Below are 13,181 nucleotides of genomic sequence, written 5' to 3' on the forward strand. Positions count from 1 at the left end.
ACACTGATAAGCCATTTTGCAAACGTGGGCCCTTTAGAGAGGTACTCCCTTGTTTCTTTGCTCTCATTCTACCCCCTTTCTTTTATGTGGCTAACAAAGTTCCTAAATCTAAATACTGGATGCTCCACCATTCAGCCTGAATTTTTATGAACTACTCTAGCCTAAATCAGTGTACAGAAGGAAGAATATTTGGCTGGGAATCAGAGGTGGGTTACAGTTGAAATGTCTTTCCTAACTAGCTGTGGGATCCACAGAAGCCTTTACATCTTTCTGGGTCTGTCCCTCCTCTATAAAATGCTACTGTTGGACTTTATGTTCTTCAAGGTTCACTCCTACTCTAAAGTTCTAGGATTCCTTTTGTATCCTCCCCCATTCTACATTTGCTCCTTGTGAGGTATTTGCATTAGGCTTTTAGATTTAACAAATGCTTTTTTCTTTTTAAAAATTTTCTGAAAACTAGGACAGTGCCTTTAGAAAAAGTTTAATTCACTGAAAGCACAGTTTTCTAAGTATGTGATTTATGAAATTTAGAAAATAAGCAGATTGGATTTATGAGAACTTTCTGAGCCTCAGCATCTTCAGTATTATCAGTTTATTAAACACTTTCCTGGAGAGCTATTTTGTCTAGGCATGCAGCAGTGTAGGATCCAGTAAATGGATAAGGAGATGAAACATTCCCTCCTGTGTTTTTCCTGGATAGTTTCTCTCTGCATACTACACATCCTACTTATATTTGTGTAGACGGTTTTATGTAAATGAGGTAATTTACTTGTTTATTTCATGTAAATAATTCTTTTTTAAAAGATTTATCTATTTATGAGAGCTCTAAAGAGAGAGCATATGTGCAAGTGAGTGGGGTGGGGGCAGAATCTTCAAGCAGATTCCCTGCTGAGTGAGGAGCCAGACACAGGGCTCAATCCCATGACCCATGCATCATGAGACCCATGACCATGATATCATGACCTGAGCCAAAACCAAGAGCTGGAAGCTTGACTGACTGAGCCACCTGGGCACCCCTAGATGATTACCTTTTTTTTTTTTAAAAGATCTTATTTATTTATTTGAGACAGAGAGAATGAGAGAGAGAGAGAGAGCACATGAGAGGGGGGAGGGTCAGAGGGAGAAGCAGGCTCCCTGCCGAGCAGAGAGCCCGATGCGGGACTCGATCCAGGGACTCCAGGATCATGACCTGAGCCGAAGGCAGTCGCTTAACCAACTGAGCCACCCAGGCGCCCAGATGATTACCTTTTTAATGTTAATATTTTTTGATATGTTGTTGTAAATACATCCATTTCAAGTATTTAGTGTGATAAATTTTGACTAATATTAACATATACACCTAAGTTAGCATCATCCAGATCAATATATAGAACTTTCTATCACCCTCCAGAAAGTTCTCTTGTGCCCTTGCCTCAGGAAACTATTGTGATTTTTATCACCACAGATTGATTTGGCCTATTCTTTTTTTTTCTTTTTTTAAAGATTTTATTTATTTGAGAGAGAGAGACAGTGAGAGAGGGAACACAAGCAGGGGGAGTGGGAGAGGGAGAAGCAGGCCTCCCGCAGAGAAGGGAGCCCAATGCGGGGCTTGATCCCAGGACCCTGGGATTATGACCTGAGCCGAAGGCAGACACTTAACGACTGAGCCACCCAGGCGCCCCTGGCCTATTCTTGAATATTAAACCATACAGTATGTATGTATGATTAAGTAAAGAACATCAAGTACTGGGACATGAATATTTCCAGTTAAAATCAAGGTCCAATGAGGTGTATGATGGCTGGCAAGCAGGTAAAACAGAGGAAAATATGAAAAGTTATGACTTGTTAAACTAAGTCAAACTTGATTAAATGAAAAAAAAAATCTGTATCCTTTAAAAAGCTCTCATATACTGAGTGATGGAATTAATAGTGTTCACAAACTATTGAACCAACTTGAAAAAGGCATTGTAGAATGAAGAACAAATGACCACAGGCTAAAGAGAATGAACTGCTCCTTTTCCTCCAACCCAAATCATTGGATGGTAAGTAAGAGTCGCTAATAAGCTTCTGATACCTTGGCCAGTTTATCACAGAGAACATTAAGTGATTCAGTGTGAGCAGGAGATAATCTGTACAGGATGAGATGATATTGGAAATGGGAGAAGGGGTTTAGCAACAACATGAGCAGCCTGGGCCTAGATGCATTGATTCTGCTATTGGGGGACCTGGAAGGTGAGGTCAGGAGTAGCAAAATGGATATCAGAAGCACTTGTTGCCCAAGTAAGTGGAGTAGCCGGCCCACCAGCAGAAACGTAGGCTTCACTCTGCCTTGAGTTCCCCAAGTCTGGATAAGTCTCCAAAAACAAATGCAACTGGTTATGAAAAGATTTTATATTTTATTTCATTAAAAAAAGTCAATCTGTTGACATGCAAACCAACTGGACCAAACAGGACAGAGTGGATCACGCAGGAGCACTGCTAAACAAGCATCAACTGAAGTGCTCTGACGCCAACCAGAAGGGCACCCCAACACAAGTTTAGCATGGGGGAGAGTCTTCACGTCTTTCGGCGAAGGCAAAGCCATTTGGTTGGCACTTCATAGGAGTATCTTTCCACCGTGTTTTCATCATATGGTATGTGCCACGAGTCTCCAGTTGTTTGTACCACTGTGTCATAACAGGGGATATGCTGTTGAATTAAAAAGGGAACCAAACATTGAGAACAACACTAAGGGGTTACCTGGCCATTTCCCTTTCTTTTCTGACAATTTCTCAGCTTGCTTCAGGAGCATTCTCTCTTACTTAACAATGGATTTTCAGAGAGCAGCTAGCTCTGTGAAGATGAACCCTAGAATTAGGGGTCCCTTTTTTTGGGGTGGGTTCGTTTTTAAGGTTAAAGATTCTCTATAGTATTACATTTATAGGCGATAGCATCTCTTTACTTGCCTTTATCAGCTTTGTATGGGAGAGAAAGACTTCATATATTCAAAAGTAGAGAAACAGTATAATGAACTCCCAGGTACCACCCAGCTTCAACAATTACCAACACATGGCTAATTTTATTTCATCCATACTACCCCCCATGATTATTGTGAAGCAAATCTCAGATATTATATCACTTCTTCTGTAATATTCAATATGTACCTTTAAAAGATAAGATCCATTTTATAAATAAAAGTTCAATACTATTATTACACTTAAGAGTTAATAATTCCTTATCATCAGATATCTACTATTCACATTTCCCCAATTTTTACATGTGCATACACGTATTTTTACAGTTGATTTCTTTGAACAGGAGTTGAAATTAGGTTATGACTGAATTATCTCTTAATTTTATTTTTTAAATTTAATTTTATGATGTTACATTAATTACCATACATTACATCATTAGTTTTTGATGTAGTGTTCCATGATTCATTGTTTGTGTATAACACCCAGTGCTCCATTCAGTACGTGCCCTCTTTAATACTACCATCATCAGGCTAACCTATCTCTTAATTTTAAATAGTGCTTTACTTTTCATCTCTATTCTTGTAATTTTTTGTTGTTGAGAAAACCAAGCCAGTTGTCCTATATCGTTTCCCAAGTCTTGATTTTTTTGTATAGATCTGTTGTTTTGTATGTTTTTTGACCATTGGACCGCATTTACCATTGACTAGTGTATTTTTCCATAATAACTCGCCTTTGGATTTTCTCCCTTTGCTTTCATACAAGAGACATTCCTTGTATTTGCAGGAATCTAAACTAGAATCAAAGGAGAACTCAGTTGAGACCATGCTGCAGAAGCGGATTAACAGGAAAAAGGAGTTGCTTAGCAGAAATATGATGAACCATAAAGGATAAGGAATTTTCAGCTATTGCAAATAAATAGGAAAATAAAAAATATGTATGAAAATAAAAAACAAGTTATAATCAGTGACATAATTGAAGTCACAATTGATGACATCTCAGATGTTTTCACTATGTCAATTAATATGGGGCTGGTCTATGAAAACTTTTGCCCTGGCCGACTTTCTGTTTCCAGGAACTGGCTAATTCCAAATACCAACCTACAGCTGAGAAAAATAAAGCATTTAAAACCTCCAACTAGTAGCAACATTCTTTGACTGTGCCACACTCTGTTGACATTATGTAGAGAACAAATAACATACCTGAAAGGTTATTTTTGATCCTGCAACCCTATTAATAATTGCTAGCTGATGTCCCTGCTGCCACTTAAAGAAGAGGCGCTGGGTCTTGGCATCACGTAGACAGGCCTTGTGGTCCCGCATCAGATCTTTTGTGATAAATTTGCAGTGGTTCCCCGAGTGCAGTGTGGCATACAGAAGGAACGGATCATCCTCTGAGCTGAGCCAGGCAGAAGAAAGAATACAATCACACACAGCCCCAAGGAGGCAGAGGATAGCATTCGTTACCACGCTTTTTACTTCTTATTCTACTTTCCTCAGAGGAGCTCTGCATTCTTTTTTTTTTTTTTAAGATCTTATTTATTGAGAGATAGAGAGAACACAAGCTGGCGGAGGGGCAAAGGGAGAGGGACAAGCAGACTCCCCGCTGAGCAGGGCGCCCCACGTGGGAGTCGATCCCAGGACCCTGGGATCATGATCTGAGCTGAAGGCAGATGCTTAACCGACTGAGCCACCCAGACGCCCCAGTGCTCTCATTCTTAAGTGACATGATCCCAGTGATGCTTATAAACCAACCACCTCCAAGTCTTTTGGTAGTAGACAGCACTATCTAGAATACAAATGGAAAGCTAAGGGGAAGGGAATGCAAATGCTCAACTTGGCTCAGTTGGGTTCTTCCACTAAAATGGAAAATTCTAACAATAATTCCCTCTTCACATTCAAAAGCTGGTTCTCTGTGTGCCCCGGGTGTTGTTCCTATTGGCCTTATCCACCACGGAGCACACCCTTCCCCCCCCACCCCCACTCAAACTCGAAAAATGTTCATAATATTAATAGGACAGGATGACACTTCCTTGCAAGCTACCAAAAATAATGGGCTGCCTCAAAGCTAAAATTGGTATCTCAAAGCAGCTTCTGGGAAGTCACCCAGATCCGCAACAGAAGGCATCACCTGCTTTGAGAAGAGCCACTGACTCAGAGTCTCCAACGGACCCTCAGCTTCAGCACTCAGCAATGGAGGAGGTATGCTGTAAGAACAGCAGGGGCCGCCTTGGCTCAGGACACTCGGACCGCAGCATGGGATAGGTCTTATGCCTTGATCCAAATGACCCAAAGTGGGACCATCTGATGTTTATTTTATACTAAACTATTTCAAATGAAATGATAAATGACTGGAATATATCTGCCTTAAAAATCTTCAGGAAAAAGAGAGAGGAAAAGAAAAAAATAGGGGGCTATATGGAACAAGATGAGAAAAATGATGGTAATCGTTGGAGCTGAGTGACAGTTACATGGAGATTCACTATACTATTCTCTGTAGTATATGTTTGAAAGGATTTCTTTGGCACATTTGTGGAACATAGAATTAATGTTAAAAACTTAAATATTCAAATCCAAAGCCTCAGAAGGTCACTTTAAAGTCCCAAACCAAGCATGAGACCAATTTCCATCAGGTTTTTTGGTTTTACCATCACATTTCTCCAATTCCTCCACCTAAGGAAAAGAACAGTAATGATGACAGCACTACAAACGTGCTTTTCATGTACTTGGTGCCCTGCCACAGTTTTATATGTATTATTTACGGTATTCTCTCATTTAATCTTCACAATAACCCGTTGGGGGTTACATATGAAGAAGACACAGAGAAGGGAAACACCTTCCCGGATAGGAAGTGGCAGGCCCATGTCTGAATCTGGGTAGACTAATTAAAGACTGTGCTCCTCATGTCTACCCACTGTTGCCTAAAGTGAGTGTGTGCAGAGCATTATTGTCGTCTTCTACTCTTAGAGATAGAGAAGTAACCCTTTCCGGGAATACATAAAAGGACTTAGCTAAAGAAAAAAGGGATTGGTTTGGGATCTGAATGAGGGGTTAGCCTCCTGCTCCATGCACTGAGAGCCATTTTACCTTTTTAGGAATAAATAATTTGGGGAATACTGACAAATCCTGAAGCTATCACATTCAACATAACGAAACCTAGACCTGGGGCTGAGGGTACACACATTATCCACACAAAGTTGGAAATAAACTTTTGTCAGCATAAATCATATGTAAAACTAAGTGTATTTTAAAACTTTACATGTACTGTTGAGGATCTGTGCCCCTCTGGAGTAGATGCTTTCTTCTTTATGGACACTGTACCATTTGTTTTCCATGCTCCTTTGGCTTCCTGAGAAGTTGTCATTCATAGCAACATTCCCTTTATAGTTAGAATAAAATCCAGGTTCCTTGCTTGCCTACCAGAGCCCACAAGGTCTTCTTTACTGTGGTCCCTGCCTTCTCTCTGACCTCAGAACCTAGTACTTTTCTTCTTGCTGCTATAGCTCATCTGCACTGGTTTGCTTGCTTTCTTCAAACATGCCAAACACATTCCTGCTTCATAGCTTTTTGAACATTTGCTGTTCCCTCTGCTTGATATGTTTTTCCATCCACCCTCCCATTTTCTCAAATGACTCCTTCTCCTTGTATCTGCCCTCTCCCAAAGGCTATTCCTGACCACCCCATCTGCTATCTTCTGACCTACCCCCTACCTAATCCTTTTTTACCTATTTACTCTGCTTTATTGTCTTCTTAGCATTGATCACTGCCTGGACTTACATTACATTTTTATTTGTTTACCTGTTTATTTTAAGTCCCAAGAAGGGAGGGACTTGGTGAACAATTGCGGTTTCCCAAGAACACAGAAGGTGCTCATATATGTATAATATTTGTTAAATGATCTATGTAGGACCTAATGGCATGCATTCTGTGTACTCATCTCACTTCTGACTTTATCTTCCTCCTAGTTCTCCTTTATCCTGATTTCCTCATCTATTTAAATTTATCCTGCTGTAGGAAGTAGATTTTTGTCAGCTGCCTCAAATCTTTTTTTGGATTCATACGCATGCACTTTAAAAATGGCAAAAATAGGTACCTAGCAAGCAGATGACTTGGGCCGAGTGTAATTCACCTAGTACCTTTAGTACTTACATGTTGTCAGCAAAGAAGCACCTGGCTTGCTTTTGCACCTTTTTCATCTCATCCTTTCTCCACCTCAAGTGCTGTGTTAGCATGTGCTTTCGGCCCAGGACCAGCAGCTGCACGTTCCGCTTGGCTAGTTGAGAGACCACATCCAAGAGCTAGAAAACACAAAGCCAGTCCCCAAGAGGGCCAAGGGAAGAATCGCGAGTAAATGGAATGGTTCTTCCAACTGGTAGTCTCAATGGTAAAACACTCTTTTCTGGTAACGGGTGAAAAAACATTCCTTAAAATAATTTTCCATCTTAAAAAAGAAGAAGATAGCAGGAGGGGAAGAATGAAGGGGGGGAATTGGAGGGCGAGACAAACCATGAGAGACGATGGACTCTGAAAAACAAACTGAGGGTTCTAGAGGGGAGGGGGGTGGGGGATGGGTTAGCCTGGTGATGGGTATTAAAGAGGGCACGTTCTGCACGGAGCACTGGGTGTTATGCACAAACAATGAATCATGGAACACTACATCAAAAACTAATGATGTAATGTATGGTGATTAACATAACAATAAAAAATTAAAGAAAAATAATTTTCCATCTTTGTAAGCCTGGAAGAAAATGTTTTCTTATTACAAATAAATGTCTACCACCTTCCTACTAGTTAGGCTACATTTCACTGGGTCTGGGGGGGGAGGGGTCTAAGCATAGACAAGATGAGTGGTTTTTATTTTTTTTTTTTAAGATTTTATTTATTTATTTGACAGAGAGAGACACAGCGAGAGAGGGAACATGAGCAGGGGGAGTGGGAGAGGGAGAAGCAGGCTCCCACTGAGCAGGGAGCCCGATGCAGGGCTCGATCCCAGGACCCTGGGACCATGACCTGAGCTGAAGGCAGACGCTTAACAACTGAGCCACCCAGCTGCCCCAAGACAAGTTGTTTTTAAAGTGTGTTCCACAGAGTCCACTGGGATAGATAGAGGGAGGTTCAACGAGGATGGGTTTTAGTACCCACCCTGTTTTAACCAAAACAGCTCAGCTTTTGTATATTTATATATTGGTATTCTGCATAAGTTTCCATTTGAATAAAGGGTTCTACTTTTTTTTTTTTTTACAGTTTGTATACGGCTGGATTAGATAGCATCTTTTCAGCCAACTTTTCCATGTCATGATTCTGCTGAGACTGCTACCTTTCACTGAAATCCTTTTTTCCACTCAAAGATCTGTCAATTTCTATTCCCTAGTCTCCTTTTCAGTGAATTTACTCCCATTTTCTCTACTTCCCACCCATCTTCTGTGCACATGACTGCCTCCCAAAAGTCTGGATTTTTAGCAAATCTAGTACCTTGGTAAGCTTGCCTACATTCAACCTTTCATAAGGAGAAGTTTATAGATTACTTTTATTGACAACTTACTAAACTAAGCTATAAATGGATATTACTAAGTAAAATAAAAGTTAATGAAAAATTAAATTATATAATACTGTATCAGAAATATAAAAGTTCTTTATAACAGTTGCTGAGCCTATGAAAATCAGGAGTTGAAAGTCACTGAATAAATCATTAATTTTCTTGAATCTTGGTTGGAAAAGGCACTAATTTTATTATTTTTACTTATTTATTTTAAAATATTTTACTTATTTATGTGACAGAGAGAGAGCACAAGCAGGGGTAGCAGCAGAGGGAGAGGGAGAAGCAGGCTCCCCACTGAGCAGGGAGCCCAATATGGGGCTCAATCCCAGGACTCCGGGACCATGACCTGAGCTGAAGGCAGATGCTTAACAGACTTGAGCCACCCAGGCGCCCCTAAAAAGGCACTGATTTTAATCTAGCTTCTCTTTACTCATAATTTCTTCCCATGTAGATTTTTAGGATATTTAAAATTCTTTACTCAATAAAACTTCATTTATTTGGTCAGTTGTCAAATATTGCTATTGCACCTCTTATGTATAATATCTGTGTAGACTTTCTAACAGTCTAAGAATGAATTTAGTAAGGGCCAAATTTTTAATATTACTGCTTAATGCTTTGGATTTATATCATCCATCCTACTCTATTACTAACCTTATTATTTTAGGAAACTGCAGTTGGTTTTATTATCCCTAATTAGTAGTTCTAGAATTAAGACAGAATGGACACAACTTGCCCACTGAATGTGTGCTCATACATAAGCAGAAAAGTATACCAAGACCAGTGTAAGGCCTCTAAACCCAAAGCCTTACAACCAGTAAAATATAATTCTTTCCTTCAAAGCTAGGAATAAAGGCTTCTGTGTTCATTCAACAGTTATTTCCCAGGTCTCACTATGTATAAGGCACATGGTAGGTATCTCAGCCTACAAAATTTTAAAAGACATGGCCCCTGGGGCGCCTGGGTGGCTTAGTTGGTTGAGCATCTGCCTTTGGCTCAGGTCATGATCTCAGGTTCCAGGGATCAAGCCCCATATCAGTTCCCTGCTCAGCAGGAAGTCTGCTTCTCCCTCTCCCTCTGTCTCCCCCCATCCCCCGCCCTTGCGTGTGCACTCGCGCTCTCTCTCTTTTTTTATTTAAAAGATTTTATTTATTTATTTGACAGAGAGAGACATAGTGAGAGAGGGAACACAAGCAGGGGAAGTGGGAGAGGGAGAAGCAGGCCTCCCGCAGAGCAGGGAGCCCAATGCAGGGCTTGATCCCAGGACCCTGGGATCATGACCTGAGCCGAAGGCAGACACTTAACGACTGAGACACCCAGGCGCCCCTCTCTTTTGCATAAATAAATAAAATCTCCAAAAAAAAAGACATAAAGAGCCCTGTCTTTAGTGAGGGAGTGCCTATCAAGGCTAGGAAAATATATATGCTGGCTCTACATTTGTTAGGTGGTTAATAAATATTTTCTGATTAGCTGAAGAATATACTCAGTCAAAAAAGTTGCTCATTATTGAAAACTTAAAAAATATAGACCAGAAGAAAGACAAAGAAGAAACCACTCATACCTTACCACCCAAAGACTGTTAACATGTATCTACCAGTAGTTTTATTCCATACATTTTTATATAATCTTTTAAGCCATCATTTTAAAAGTTAGGCTAGTAATCAAAAAGCAAACATCTACACTGTAAGAAAGTTTGACTGATCGATTCAAATACCTCAAAAGACAATGAGAGGTGCATCTCCTTCAGAATGCACTTATAACATTCCTTTCTTTCCTTCTTTCTTTTTTAAGATTTTATTTATTTATTTGAGAGAGGGAAAGCATGAGCAGGGGGAGGGGGAGGGACATAGGGAGAGACGGGAAGGGACAAGCAGACTCCCGCAGAGCACAGAGCCTGCTGCAGGGCTCCATGCAGGGCTGGATCCCAGGACCTGAGATCATGACCTGAGAGGAAGTCAGACGCTTAACTGCTTAGCCGACTGAGCCACCCAGGCACCCCTATAACATTCCTTTCCTAAAGCTATGCTGAGGTTACAGATTATTTTCTGTGAGCCCAATTACAAATGTCAACTCAATTCATTAAGAGGAATAACAATTACTTTTAAATTTTCCATATGAATTGCCACCAAGTTAAAGATACAAAAAAAAATTCAAACAAAAACATTTTTTGATACTGATTGCTTAAACTTTCTTGCAACTGGGATGACATGGCTTAAAGAAAAACACAATTGGGTCTTCAGAGCTATATGCTGGTTTAGATAAACAGCCTTGAGTTTCCTAATATTAAGTTAAAAACAGGGGCCCAGAGAAGAACAGCAAAGATTAGCTTGAACTGCTCTGGGGCACCATCTTCTGGCTTAGAGGTCTCTAGTAGCAGCAGCTCTCTCTCTGAAACAACGCAAACAAAGGAGAAAAAGCGAAAGACACAGGAAAGAAAGATATGTATACAGAATAAAGGCACTGGCCTGAAACTCTGTAACAGTCTAGCTATGAGCCAACTTCCTCTGAGGTAAATTCCAGGGCTGGATCCAGTGGGCTGGGTCAGAGTCAGAGGTATACTCAGAACAGTAAAGAAAAAGAAAATTTACCTTAACTCTACATTAGATCAAAAATAAAACTGGGAGGGATTTCCACTTTTAGGAAGATGGGAGTAGGTCTACTTTTTCCTATCTCTGCCACTAAGTACAACTAAAACCCCTAGACGTTATATAAGACAAACACAGAAAGACTTTGAAAGTCTGATGTTTCCAAAAATCAAAATGTTTTCAAACACATTTAAAATATAAAATAATAGCATAGGGGTGCCTAGCTGGCTCAGTCGGTGGAGCATGCGACTCTTGATCTTGGGGTTCCAAATTTGAGCTCCATGTTGGGTGTGGAGATTGCTTAAAAATAAAATTTAAAAAAAAACAGCATAAAATGAGATTTATGCCTATTTTCCACATAAAGGAAAAAAAATTCAGAAATTAAAAAAAAAAAAGACTGTGAAAGGTAGAGAGAAAAAAGTCTGGCTAGGGACCTGGGGGCATGAAGAATGACATGGCAGTGAGTTCTTTTTGCCTCATACATCCTAGACTTGGAGCTGAAGAAGCCGGAAACCCAGAAATGCCAAAGACAAAAAGAGCCCAACAAAGGCCTGTTTTCTCTAGCCAAAGGACTAGAAAGAGGCCATCTGGCAATACAGAAAACTTGTTACAAAGATGACACCAGCAGACAGTGATATTGTGTGTGTGTGTGTATATGTGTGTATACATATACATACATACATATATATATGCATGTAGTATCCAAAGTCCCAGGTGCCCCTAATCTTAACATTTCAATAATAACATGAAACATAAAGGTGTTTTTTTTTTAAGATTTTATTTATTCATTTGAGAGAGAGAGAGAGCACAAGCAAGGGGAGAGGCAGAGGGAGAGGGAGAAGCAGGCTCCCCACTGAGCAGAGAGCCCCGATGCGGGACTCAATCCCAGGACCAGGAGATCATCACCTGAGCTGAAGGCAGACGCTCAACCATCCGAGCCACCCAGGTCCCCCAAAATATAAAGGGCTTTAGTGCACCAATTAAAAGAGGCCGGTAGATGGGGCGCTTGGGTGGCTCAGTTGGTTAAACGTCTGCCTTCGGTTCAGGTCATGATCCCAGGGTCCTGGGATCAAGTCCCGTGTCGGGCTCTCTGCTCAGTGGGGAGCTTGCTTCTCCCTCTCCCTCTTGCTCTGCCTACTTGTGCTTTCTCTCTCTGTCAAATAAATAAATAAATAAAATATTAAAAAAAATAATAGAGGCTGGTACAGGGGGTTAAAAAACATAACCCAACTATACACTATCTAAAAGAAACTCATTTCAAATATACAAATATAGGCTGGTGGAAAGTTAAAGGATGGAATAAGTTAAATCATGCAAACTATTCATCAAAGGAAGGCCAGAGTGGCTACATTAATATTAAATGAAGTAGGGTTCAGAGCAAAGAAAATGATCAGATATGCAGAGAGACATTATGTGATAAAAGGATCAATCCACCAAGAAGACATAAAAATCCTAAATGCGTGTGCACCAAACAACGGAGCTGCAAAATATGTGAAGCAAAAATTGTGAAATAGACAAATCCACAATTACAGTTGGAGACTTCAATCCTCCTCTCTCAACAACTGGGAGAAGACCTAGACAGCAAATCAGCAAGCATATGGAAGAACTCAACAACACCATCCATGTTCATGGACTGGAAGCCTCAAGACAGTAAAAGTGTCAATTCTTGGGGCACCTGGGTGGCTCAGTCGTTAAGCATCTGCCTTTGGCTCAGGTCATGATCCCAGGGTCCTGAGATCGAGCTCCGCATCGGGTTCCCTACTCGGCAGGAAGCCTGCTTCTCTCCCTCTCCCCCTGCTTGTGTTCCCTCTTCGCTGTGTCTCTCTCTGTCAAATAAATAAATAAAATCTTTAAAAAAAATGTCAATTCTCTCCCAAATTGATATGTGGGTTTTTAATGCAATTCCTATCAAAATCCCAGCAAGGTTTTTTGGTAGATATATACAGGATTATTATAAACTTATATGGTAAGGCAAAGGAAGAAGAATAGCTAAAACAATTTTGAAAAAAAATAAATTGGGAAGAATCAGTCTACCTCATCTTAAGCCCTATTATAGAGCTAAAGTAATCGAAATTCTGTGATATTGATAGAGGGAAAGGCATACAGATCAACAGAATAGAACAGATGACCC

The 13,181-nt window shown here is 40.3% G+C and overlaps 1 protein-coding gene across 2 annotated transcripts in view; it reads right to left on the bottom strand.

Moving 5' to 3' along the window:
* Positions 1-2,364: 2,364 nt before the first annotated feature.
* The window catches only part of PRORP (protein only RNase P catalytic subunit), a 130,259-nt gene continuing 119,442 nt past the window's right edge, over positions 2,365-13,181 (bottom strand). For both annotated transcript variants that reach the window (XM_044918096.1, XM_021695501.1), the window contains 3 exons: positions 7,079-7,227; positions 4,133-4,328; positions 2,365-2,667 (listed from right to left, as the gene is read on the bottom strand). In XM_044918096.1, the coding sequence (XP_044774031.1) occupies positions 2,536-2,667; positions 4,133-4,328; positions 7,079-7,227 (477 nt within the window). In that variant the 3' untranslated portion in view covers positions 2,365-2,535. The remainder of the gene's footprint in view (positions 2,668-4,132; positions 4,329-7,078; positions 7,228-13,181) is intronic.

The sequence above is a fragment of the Neomonachus schauinslandi genome, chromosome 9, assembly GCF_002201575.2.
Source record: "Neomonachus schauinslandi chromosome 9, ASM220157v2, whole genome shotgun sequence".
NCBI classification, from domain to species: Eukaryota; Metazoa; Chordata; class Mammalia; order Carnivora; family Phocidae; genus Neomonachus; species Neomonachus schauinslandi.